The sequence below is a fragment of the Hemiscyllium ocellatum genome, chromosome 24, assembly GCF_020745735.1.
Source record: "Hemiscyllium ocellatum isolate sHemOce1 chromosome 24, sHemOce1.pat.X.cur, whole genome shotgun sequence".
Lineage (NCBI taxonomy): Eukaryota > Metazoa > Chordata > Chondrichthyes > Orectolobiformes > Hemiscylliidae > Hemiscyllium > Hemiscyllium ocellatum.
In genome coordinates this window covers 27,990,541-28,003,422 of record NC_083424.1, presented here as the reverse complement: position 1 = coordinate 28,003,422, position 12,882 = coordinate 27,990,541, and the positions used below count along the sequence as shown (strand labels likewise).

Below are 12,882 nucleotides of genomic sequence, written 5' to 3'. Positions count from 1 at the left end.
TGGATGCCAAGAAAATTACGGTATAAAGAGATGGGAGGGAAAGTGGAGTCAAGGTTGGGGACAGCCATTATTTCATTCGATAGACTTGAGGGGTTGTATGATCAACACTACTACTTATTTCACGTGTTATTATCTAAAAGATTCCACTTGCTGAAGGATTGATAACCAAAGAACACAAGCCTGAGCTAAATGACGAAAGTTTTTTTTATGTTGATCTGGAATACACTGCCTGAAAGAACATTGGAAGAAGATTCAATTGTAACTTTAATAAAAGAAATTGGATGAAAATCTTATGTGGGGGAATATTACAGAGCTGTGAGCAAACAGCAGGGCCTTAGGACGGATTGCTTACTTTTATAACAGAGCGGAAGTATGATGGGCAGAAAATCCTATTTCTGTGCTATAAGACTTATTGATACAAAGAATTAAGATATATCTGCCATCCATCTGCCAATTTCCTTCTTTTCCATTCTTACTGTTTGCTGATTTCCTATTTCATCATTAACAAATGTCATTGTTGTGCTTCCTATGCGAAAGTGCATATAAAGTAAACAAAAGCATGCCCACCATTGACCCAAGAGTACACCAGTTCCAACCATTCTCCAATCTGAACAAAATCCATTGTTCCAAATTTTTATACAATGAATCAGTTATCTATCTGGATTAGGATCACATCTGAATATTTATAGTGATCTTTTTGTTAAATAGATTAATGGATATTTTTTGAAAATCCAGATCCATATATCCTTTTATTTTATGCACAGTATGACAAATACTGTTTCCTGCTGAATTTGAGTTCATTGCCTCCTGTCAATTTCTACATCATAAGCAACTGCCGCTCCTGAGTGGCATGTGCTTGTGTGACCAGTTTTATATTGCTCTGACATTAGTGGCTTGTAGTGTTTTTAGACCAAGATGAAACAATGTTGTTAGCCCTTGAGAATTGCGCAGATAGTATATTTATAACCCTTATGGATTTCTTAAACCAGTATTACACTTTTTGGATCAAATGTTAATGCAATTGCGCAGTAAATATAATATTGGTACAATTGCTACCAATTTTCAAAGGAAAAATGCCACATTTTCTGTAGATAAGATTTCTCACAACAAACAGAGGTTACAGTTCAAGTTATAGATTCTATTTCTATCCAGATGAGATGAGGTGACGATGTCCACTTATTGTGTAGCCTAAGTTTGTCAGAAGTGGTGGGGGGGAGGAGGGGTGGGGAGGTGGAGGGGAGCGGGGTGCCTGTAACCTACTAAATATGTAGTGTCCCAGCTCTAGTTACCAAGCTATGAATATCATTTGTGGCTTGCCAAAAAACAGGTGTCATTGACCTATGACAAATACATCGCACATGTTGCATTCTTTTCACAATATTTGAATACGATCCATAGATCTTTGAAGATCAAATTGTAATTGACATGAAAGGTCCAGTGTTTCAGTTACTCAGCTTTGTTAATAGATTTTACAAAATCAGAATTAATTTTTGAATATTTCTACATTCTGCTCCTTGTATCAGAATTTATTTTGGCTTTTATGCTTAACAATTAAATTCTGAAAGTGTATCAGACAACAGTTTCTTTTTAAGTAGTGTGTTTAATATAACATAACTTCCCTTGCTGCTTCACAGAAGTGTTACAAATCAAAACATGGCAACAAATCATCTAAGATAATAGATCAGAGGCAAGTTTTAAGAGGTTTCTTAAAGGAGAAAAGTGGATTAGAGAGGCATTCCCTCCTTATAAGGAAGGAATGTGTTTAAATTCATTTATGGGATGTGGGCGTTGCTGGCTAAGCCAATATTTATTGCCAACCCTTAATTGCCCTCCAGAAGATGGTGATGAGCTGCCTTTTTGATCCGGGACAATTCTTAAAGTGTCAGGACACCCACCATGCAGTGGCAATTCCTAGGCATTTGACCTAACAACAGTGAATTTTTAAAAATATTTCCAAGTCAGGATATTGTGTGACTTGGAGGGGAGCCTACAAATGCTGGTGGTCCCATATATCTGCTACTATTGTCCTTTCATGTTGAGGAGGCCAAGGGTTTGGAAGGTGCTATCTAAGTAGACCAGGTGAGTTACATGTGCCTTGTAAATGGTGAACTGGGGAGACAAGAGGTGTAAGTTACTTGCTGCAGAATTCCTACACTTTGTTTCCTGTAGCCAGAGTATTTATATGGTTAGTCATTTTGTTCCTGGTAAATCATAAAAACCCTCCCAGGATGTTGCTAGTTGGAGATTCAGCAGTGATAATGCAACTGAACATCAAGAAGTGATAGTTAAATTAATCTAGCTGGAGATGGTTATTGCAATTAGTCTGAGCCTGGATGTAATCTGTGTCTTGCTGCATATTAACATGAGTTGCTCCAATGTCTGAGGACCCACCAATAATGTCAAATATCATACAATTGTTAATAAACATCCCCACTTATGACCACATCTGAAGCAATTGAAGACAGTTGTGTCAAGGACAATATTAAGAGGATCTTAAGGGCCCGTGTGAAGCAGTAGTAGTGTCTCTACCTCTGGACCAAGAGGCCTGCATTCAGCTCCCATCTGCTCCAGAGCTATGTAATAACACTTCTGAATGGGTTGATTAGAAAATATCTACAAGACGACCTCTTGCAGTTATATGCTGAGACTGAGATGATGTGATTGACTTCAAATATCATAACCATCTTCCTATAAGTTATCAACACATATCTTGTAGCACAATTTCAAATCATCTGTATACATGATAATCTAAGGTGCGCTCACCACTAACCCAAGGAAAGACCACTTCCAACTCGAACAAAATCCGTTGGTCCAAATTTTTAGTCAGTGAAACAACTTTCTATCTAGGCTTTGGATCACATATCTGAATCTTTGTAGTGAACCTTTTATTAAGTAGATTAATGAATAGTTTATAAAAATCCATATACACTAAATCCTTCTATTTTACAAATAGTATGGCACATCCTTTTACTCTTGAATACTGTCAATATGTATATTGTAAGCAACTGCTATTCCTGAGGTATGACTCCAACCAATAAAAACTCACTTTGCCCCACCCTCCCCTTCCAATTCCCATTGACTTCAGACCTGCCAAGACTCAATTTATTGCTGTCTCAATGCCATGGGCAGTATCTCTCACTTCACACCGGCAGTTTGTGCTTTTGTCCATGTTTGAATCAACACTGAAAAAAGGGCAGTAGTTGAGTGCACTTCCAAAACCAAACTGAGCATCAGTGAGCATATCATTGCTAATCAGGTGCAGCTGGGTAGCACTGTTCATATCATTGTCCATTACTTTATTGTTGACTGAAAGTAGACAGATTACAGCGGTAATTATCCTAGTTAGATTTATCTTGCTTTTTGAACACAGGATATACCTCAGTAATTTTCCATGTTGCTGTGTAGATACATGTAACTATTGTAAGTTGTAACTGTGCTGGAACAACTTGTCAGCAGCATGGCAGTGTGTGGAGCACACCCCTTCAATACAATTGCCAGAATGTTGTCAGTTGCCTTTGCAGTAACCAGTGTCTCCAGCTATTTCTTGATATCACATGGACTGAATGAAATTGATTGAAGACTGTTACCAGTGATGCTGAGAATTTCAGAAGACTGAAATGGATGCACGTGACACTTTTAGTTGAAGGTGTATGCAATTGGAAACATAGAATATAGCAGCAGGTGTAGGTCATTTGGTCCTTTGAGCCTGCTATGCCATTCAAAATGCTCATCATCCAACTCAGTACGCTGTTCCCACTTTTTCTCCCATATCCTTAAATCCCTTTAGATCTAAGCACTATATTTTCATCTTTTTAAAAAGTCTTCAATGTTTTGGCCTCAACAGCTTCTTGGGTTGGAGAATTCCACAGGTCATCGCTCTCAGGAAAAAGGCGTACCCATCTTATCTTAGACGGTGACTCCTGGTCCTGAACTTCCCATTCATTGGGAGCATCCTTCCTTATTTCTACTCTGTCCAGTCCTATTAGATTTGAATAGATTTCTATGAGATGCCCCCTATTCTTCTAAAACCTAGTGAATATAACCCTAATTGATGCAGCCTTGTCTTCATTTGTGAGTTCTGCCATATCAGGAATTGCATACCCTACATAAAAGGGTCACTGGACACAAAACATTAACTCTTTTCTTTGCACAGATGCTGCCAGACATGAGCTTTTCCAGCAACTTCTGTTTTTCCATTGTGATTTGATTAACCAGTCTGCAAACTGAATCCCCTCCTGGGCAAATTTAAGACAGATCCTTCCCATCTTCATCCTTTCCTTTTCTCCCTCATCCATTCCTTCCCTACCCTTCTGTTTACTTCCCACCCCCATCTTTACTCTCCTTCATAAAAACAATTGTTGAATGTCCTATGACATTACATACAGAGACATTTATATATGTTTGTTAACTATTGTTTCTTTTTATTGGTTCCCCATCTTCAGCTTTTCACTCAACTATATTTTTGTGCATATCTCTTTGTCCTTATTTTTAACTAGCGTTTTGTTCTCTCCTTCAGTTGGAAGGTCAGTAGTATGTCAGAGAAAGGTGATGGTAGGGATTCTGGGAAGAGTGTGTCCTGCAATTCTTGATAGCTCCCTTCTCATCCTAACTTCCTATCTTATTTATGTTTTTGTTCAGCCATTGCACATATTTTTCCTTATTTCTCATTCAAGTTAGGATAAGAAAAGACAATAGTTTTGCTTTTGCTTTATAAAAAAATTATCCTTCCAACATTTCAGTGACTAGCATATTCACATTTTCTGGATATCTACATTTCGAGGCTGTCTCTTTCAAAATTCAACTTGTTTCATTTTCAAAATCACTGTCCAATCAGAATGAGAAATGTAACCTGGGAATTTAGATACATTAATTATTTTCAGATTTCACAGTCTGAAGCAATTTCACATGCCTGGACAACAATGTTAAGCCAAGCCTTCGAAAAAACAGTTTTTCATTTCAAATCCTTCATGAAGATAATAGCACAAAAAGCTTTTCAATGATTAAATGTAGTTATCTAATTACCTTCCTGACCCCACTATAACCTCTTTGTGTGAGTCTGTATGCCATTGCTATTTCCTGTTAGTTTCTGCCTCTAAGTTCCTACTGCAGAGTATTAATTTGAAATTGCTTCTGGCTGTACAGTACATTTGTGTTGAACATAGGTGAAATTGCTCAACATGTAATTTGTGTGATGGTAGAAATTTAAAGGTGGAAAGTTATGGCCCATCATCTTGTGAAGACTTGAGTGCCCTACCTTTTACAAAAATCTTTTTGAAAGAAACTGGAGTTTTTACTTCAGAGAAAGCTGGAGTTTATTCACTTATACTAACAATATTTATGAGCATGCATGTGAAAAGAAGCTATGGCAAACTAGGTTACATTCTAATTGGAGAATTGAAAATAACTAATTGAAAATCTAGTGAGCACATCTCTCTTCTAAACTACTAACAACTTTTGAAGAGTGTCTTATGATGTGATTTCTATTTATTAATGTCTAGTAGAATGCTGAATTATCTACTCCAGTGCTGTGATACATTTTGTGAACGGAATCGCAAATTGCATATCGTCAGCTTGCAATTTTCCATTTATTTGAGTTTAATTTAAGATGCACCTCATTTAACAAGAAAGAAATACTTGCATATATACAGTGCCATTAAAACTTCAGGACATCCCAAATGCTCTACTTCCAACATAGGTACAGTGGGCTCCCACAAATATTAATGAGGTAATGATCACATAATCTGTTTGGGTTATTGATTGAGGAATGAATATTTGTCCTGGACACCACAGGGGACTCCCAGCTCTTATTTGAAATATTATTGGGAGATCTTTTATGGGTATTTGAGAGTCTCAGAAATAAACATTAGAACCTAAAGAAAGAAAGCATTGGCAATTAGGAGAAATATTTGGGGATAGCTGAGGATGAAAAGAATTTCAAAAATGTTTTTAAAAGTAACGCAATGCAGAGCTGAAGCGATCAACTGTAGCATTCTTCGAAAGGCATATAAAGATTTCAAGAATTAAATGGCACTAATTTAAATAACCATTTAGCATTTGAATTTGCTGCTTTTGCTTAGTGTTGCTATTGACAAAGGGCACATGCACTTCCACGATGAAGGAAGGGCAAAACTAAATAGCGTGATTCCAGTACAGCTGTTAGTGTCATTGTAGTTCCTTGGGAAGATTTATTTGTTCTTTCTCTTAGCTGCAGGCTTTGCATGTTTCAGATATAAAAAGGGGAGGGATTTGTTATAATACAACATAGGAAAAGTATTTTATAAATGAATTTAAAATATAAAACTCTCAAAAAAGTTATGTAAAGATCATAGCAGACTTACTTCAGTATTTCCTTTATTTTTAACCAATTTACTACTGTACCATTAGAATGTTTGTACTGGAAAATTCAAAATTCAAGAAATGGTTTTGTATAATACATAGCACGTAGAACAGTACAGGCCCTTCAGCCCATGATGTTGTGTCAAGCATTTATCTTAATCTGAGATAAACCTAATCTACATATCCCTAAATTTATTGCTGTCCAGGTGCTTGTCTAGCAGTTACTTAAATGTCCCTATGTCTCTGACTGTACTACCACTGCTGGCAGTGCATTCCACGCACCCACCACTCTCTGCATAACGTACCTATCTCTGACATCTCCCCTATACCTTTCTCAAATCTCCTTAAAATTATGACCCCTCGTGACAGCCATTTCTGCCCTGGGGAAAAATCTCTGGCTATTTATTCTATCTATGCCTCTCATTACCTTGTACACCTCTATTAAGTCACCTCTCTTCCTTCTTCTCTCCAGTGTGAAAACCCCTAGCTCACTTAACCTCTTTTCATAAGACAAGCCCTCTAATCCAGGCAGCATCCTGGTTAATCTCCTATGCACCCTCGCTAAAACATCTGCATCCTTCCTTTGGGGCGACACGGTGGCTCAGTGGTTAGCACTGTTGCCTCACAGCACCTGGGACCTGGGTTCGATTCCAACCTTGGTAACTGTCTGTGTGGAGTTTGCACATTCTCCCCGTGTCTGTGTGGGTTTCCTCCAGGTGCTCTGGTTTCCTCCCACAATCCAAAGATGTGCCAGTCAGGTGAATTGGCCATGCTAAATTGCCCATAGTGTTAGGTGCATTAGTCAGAGGGAAATGGGTCTGGGTGGGTTACTCTTCGGAGGATTGGTGTGGACTTGTTGGGCCGAAGGGCCTGTTTCCACACTGTAGGGAATCTAATCTATAATAAGGCAACCAGAACTGAACTGTGGTTTAACCAGGGTTTTATAAAGCTGCAACAAAACCTCGAGGCTCTTAAACTCAGTCCTCAGGATTTACCTGTTCCCTTTCTTGAACAGAGGAACAACATTCCCAATACATTAAAACTTACTTGCCTTTTATTTGTTCTATGCTCTTGTTAATTTGAAGCTGGCTGGTTAAAAGCCCCAATTGTGCCAATTGTATAATACTATCTATAGTGCATCATATGATGCCCTTACAATTTCCTTCAGTCATCCAGAATATTTGAATACTGTTGTAATGTCTTATGTACCATGCTGGAATTCATATTGTATTTAAGAACTAACATTAATGTGGTAAGGCATTCTAAGGAGAGCTTCACAGGTGCACTAACCAGACAAGTTTGACACTGAGCCAAGTGAGATATCAGAAAAGGTGATTGAAAGAGGTCACAGAAGTGGATGTTATGGAATCTCTTAAAGAAGAAAGGCTAGGTAGAGAGATATAGAGGTTCAGGTAGGGAATTTCTGAGCTTAGAATCAAGACAGGTGAAGACATAGTCAATAATGATGAAAATGGGAAAAATGCCTCTGTAGATTGTGGGCATTATTGACATGCTTATATCTTGTTAAAATTGTTAAATTCTATTAGCTTAACCCAGGATAAGAACTTTTCCTGTAATTTCACAAATTTTTAATGTAATGACATTAGAACAGGTCGATTATGCCTTGGAGTCCTTCAACGAGTTGTACTCCAATTCTTCCATTCATCCATTCATAGAGCAGTCATTTGGATTAATCGTAACATTCCCATCTCTGAATCAACAGGAGCAGAGTTTTATTTCTGCTGTTACTAGTCCCAATGATAGAAGACTGGAGCTTTTGGGTTAACATCCAGCAGGTAAATCTAGTTGATGTGTGTGACCTGCTCCCTACCACTCACTCATTTTGTAAAGCTTCTGGGATTCTGAGACTATCCTGACAATTAGAACCAACTATCTTTTTTACTAGTATAAAGATAGTTGTGGCAATGACAACATTCATGTCGCAGCTACTCAGATCTAGGAAAAAGATGCTGTAATGCAGTGGCAGTACCCTTACATCTCAGCCAGAAGGCCTGGCTTCAAGTGCTACCTGATCCAAAGGTGTGTTATGACATCTCTGAACAGGTTAATTTAGGAAGAAAACTTGCATGGAGGAACAAGTCCTCTTGTAGTGCCATGATAGTGTCCCTAAATCTGAGCCAGGAAGCCCAAGTTCAAGTCCGACCTCATTACAGCCTTGCTTCAAACATGGTCAAAAAAGCTGAATTCCAGAGGTGAGGTGAGAGTGATAATCTTTTACAATAAAGGCTGCATTCAACATAGGGTGGCATCAAGGAGCCGTAGAAAAACTGGACCAATGGGTATCGGGGGGCAAACTCTCCAATGACTGGAAGATAGTCATGGTTGTTAGAAATCAGTCATCTCAGCTAAAGGACATCTCTGCAGGAGTTCTTCAGGGTAGTTTCCTAGGCCCAACTACCTTCAGCTGCTTCACCAATGACCTTCCCTCCATCATAAAATCAGAAGTCGGGATGTCCACCAATGATTGCACAATTCACCATCATTTATGACTCCTCAGATACTGAAACAGTCCATGTTTGAATGCAACAAGGTCTGGACAATATCCAGGCTTGGGCTGACAGGTTAGAGACAAAAACTGCAGATACTAGAATCCGAAGTAGACATCCAGGAGGCTGGAAGAACACTGCAAGCTGGGCAGCATCAGGAGGTGGAGAAGTCGACCCATCTTGAAGGGTTACACCCAAAACATCGACTTCTCCACCCCCTGATGCTGCCTGGCTTGCTGTGTTCTTCCAGCTTCCTGCCTGTCTACCTTGGGCTGACAAATGACAAGTAATGTTCGCATCTCAGAAATGCCGAGTTATGACTAGTTTAGATCACCAATAATCTAACCATCATCCCTTGACATTCAATGATGTTGCTATTCCTGAATCCCCCACTATCAACATCCTGGGGGTTGTCATTGACCAGAAAGTCAACTGGACTCACCACATTAACACAGTGGCTATAGGAGCAGGTGAGAGGCTAGGAATACTATGACAAGTAACTCATATCCTGACTCCCAAAACCTGTCCACTATCTACAAGATTGTGATGGAATACTCCCCACTTGCCTGGATGAGTGCAACTCCATCAAAACTCAAGAAGCTTAGCACCATCCAGGATAAGGCAGCCCGCTTGATTTGCACTACATCCACAAGCATTCACTGGTGTTCAGTAGCAGCATTGCATACTATCTACAAGATGCACTACAAAAATTCACTAAAGACCCTCAGTCAACACCTTCTAAATCCAAGACTACTTCCATCTAGAAGGAAAATGGTAACAGATATATGGGAACGCCACCAGCTTCATATTCCCCTCCAAGCCACTCACCATCCCGACTTGGAATTATATCACCATTCCTTCACTATCGCCCATTCAAAATTCTGGCATTTCCTTCATAGTGGCATTGCGGATCAACCCACAGTTGGTGGACTGCAGGGGTTCACGAAGGCAGTTCACCACCACCTCCTCAAGGGCAACTGGGGACAGGCAACAAATGCTGGCCAGCTAGTGATGCCCACATCCCACAAGTGAATTAAAAAAAAAGATAAACAGCTCGATTGGAGTTATATTCTAATAGCCAATTGTATAAATGATGTAGATTTAACATCTTGAACCTATGGAAAATGTGAAACGGGGTTTATTTATAAGGGAAAGCTTTGAAAACATTTTTCCTTTTATGAATTAATGTTTCTATGGCGAACAAAATCAAGCAGAAATTTTACAAAAAGCATTTCTGTTTGTTTAAATGATAATACAGAATATACCTCTTGCATTATACTGTTTGTTAAATAAATTTAAAGATAGTAGAGTTTCTTTGTTAGACCAAGGTAATTAAGTACAACAAAATAATCAAGTTGGTTATAAAATACAGACTCCATGCTTTATAAATGCACATGAAGTAATTTACATATATTTTAAATTAAGATAATAAGCCAACATTGAGCTTATTTGGCGGATAGGAGGAAACCTCTGTTCAAATCTTCTACATAGCAGTAGCTGGACAATTTTTGTCCAGTGTCAGTGCAGAACCAAGGCAGTCTTGCTGCTCATTCTACATATCTGCCTGCGTTTCTTCCTTTATGTATAAAAATAAAGTTGCCATAGTCATAGCAGACCATAGAGTTGCTTTCTCATCAGAGAGATGACTGGTGGTGGTGGTGGTGGTTCAAACCAAGGGTCACCATGCTTCAGATGATGGGAGAGGTTGAGAAGTAGAATCTTTCGTGATAACCTCAGCTAGTTCAGGATAAACGCATGCTATTTGCATCATAATCATTGCAAACCAGCTGTCCAGCCAACTGAGCTGACCACCTCTCCTGCACTTCTACCCTTTCAATTAATCTATTAATCCTGCTCACTTGTTATCTTTTTGTAGAGAATGCCCTGTTGTGTATTAAATTCTGAGATTCTTAGCACTGCCGATCAGTCTTGTTTTGTACAGACTGAGATTGGTTTTGGTTCTGAAACTAATAACATTTTTAATTATGTTCTTTGCAGCTCTGTAATACTTGTCTTCAAAATCTATTTTTAGCACTGAGGATATTAACTTACTACCCTGGCATTTCCATTATTTCTAGTTCAAACGCTACGTCAGCAAGCTTCGTAGTAAGAGCACAGTTTATAAGAAGAAACGTCAAGAACTGGCAGAGCTAAGAGCAGAGTATGGTGTGCTGCAGCGAACTGAAGAAATTTTAAAACTGCGATTTGAAGCCATACAGCAACAGCTGGTAATATGAAAACCTAACTTTTAGTATATTCATTGTTCAACTCAAGACTATTCGAGACACAAACAATAATAAATGTACAATGACCCAACTTTCGCTGAAACCATTTTGGTTGTCCCTCCGAGCTTCCATGCATCTAATTAATACTGCATTGATTACCTTGAAAAGCATGAGTTGTTACCAGTTGGCATTTTATAGTTTTGTCTTTAGCATGCAGAATATGTTTTCAGATAGCTGAATATTTAAGTTTATCCTAATTTCTTTTGTTTTGGTTACACAGGGTTATGAAATCCATAGCATAATGCTTTAGTCTTTTAAAAACTTAAACTGCTACAAGGAATAAATATAAGCTTCAATCTATTTCTGTTTTTCTATTGATTTTAAAAAGCAATATCTGAAGATCTGTTTCTGAATAAGAGAGTCAAATACTCATTCAAAATGGGCTAGTGTGGTACCAAATGCAAAGTTTTCTAATTATGGCTTTGGTCTTTCTTGTTTTGGTCTTAAACGGATTAGTCATTACTTGTTAAAAATAATGTTACTGGAAACTAGCTTGCTACACATTCTTCATTTTGTTTTGTTCTCTTGTGGAACTCTAGGATTTTCTAAAATGATCTGCCCTTGTTGCATTATTTCCAGTATGTTATATTTAGAATATCTTTTAAAATTCTAAAATATGTAAGATTAGATTAGATTAGTTTCCCTACAGTGTGGAAACAGGCCCCTCGGCCCAACCAGTCCACACCGACCCTCCGAAGAGTAAGCCACCCAGACCCATTTCCCTCTGACTAATGCACCTAACGCTATGGGCAGTTTAGCATGGCCAATTCACCAGGCCTGCACACCTTTGGACTGTGGGAGGAAACTGGAGCACCCAGAGAAAACCCATGCAGACATGGGGAGAATGTGCAAACTCCACACGGTCAGCCACTCGAGGGCTGGAATCAAACCTGGGATCCTGGTGCTGTGAGGCAGCAATACTAACCACTGAGCCACTGTGCTGCCCCCATAAAGTGGAATTTACTTGATAACTGTAACAGTCTGAGTTTGTAATGATCTGTGTTATTGCAGTTCCCTTTGACAGTCAGGTTCTGTAATCCCCCCCAAAACAATAGGCTTCAATCTATAAGTTTGAACTCTGCCAAATCTCTGCTCCAATCCTAACTCGTACCAAATCCCTTCTGTCCATCACCTCTACACTCATTGACCCACTGACTCCGAATTCAGAAATACGCTGATTTTAAAACTTCTCAACCTCATTTTCAAATACCTCCATGTCCTCACTTCTCCAATGCTACAACCAGCCGTGATTACTATAGCTTCCTGTACACCCCTGATTTTCCATTTACCAACATTGGCAGCTGTGCCCAGCTACCAATTCCTTTCTCAATCTTTCCTGCATTCCTGAACTCTACTTTTATCCTCACCACTAAGATACTCTTTAATACTGGGTTCTTTGGTCACATGGCGTGATACTTCTTTACATAATCTGGTGTCAAATTTTGTTTGATGTTTACTCTGGGATGATTCACTCCATTAAAATGCTTTCAGAGTTGAAAGTTGAGTGGACATGGAGTCCCTATAAATTTTCTTTTTCTGACCTCATAGACATTTATAGAACAGATGGAGACCATTCAGCCCATCAAGTCCACGCTGGTCAGCAACAATCTAATGATACTAATCTTATTTTCTGGCTTTGGCCCATAGTCTTAGAGACAGTGGCAACACAAGTGAATGTTTAAACATTGCTTCAATGTTACAATAGTTTCTGACTCAAACCCTTTCAGGTGGTGAGTTCTAGACTCCCTGCATGA

General features: G+C 38.8%; 1 protein-coding gene across 2 annotated transcripts in view; it reads left to right on the top strand.

Annotated features, from left to right (window-relative positions):
• ift81 (intraflagellar transport 81 homolog) overlaps positions 1-12,882 on the top strand; it is a 102,544-nt gene that overhangs the window by 41,936 nt on the left and 47,726 nt on the right. For both annotated transcript variants that reach the window (XM_060843990.1, XM_060843991.1), the window contains exon 12: positions 10,922-11,071. In XM_060843990.1, the coding sequence (XP_060699973.1) occupies positions 10,922-11,071 (150 nt within the window). The remainder of the gene's footprint in view (positions 1-10,921; positions 11,072-12,882) is intronic.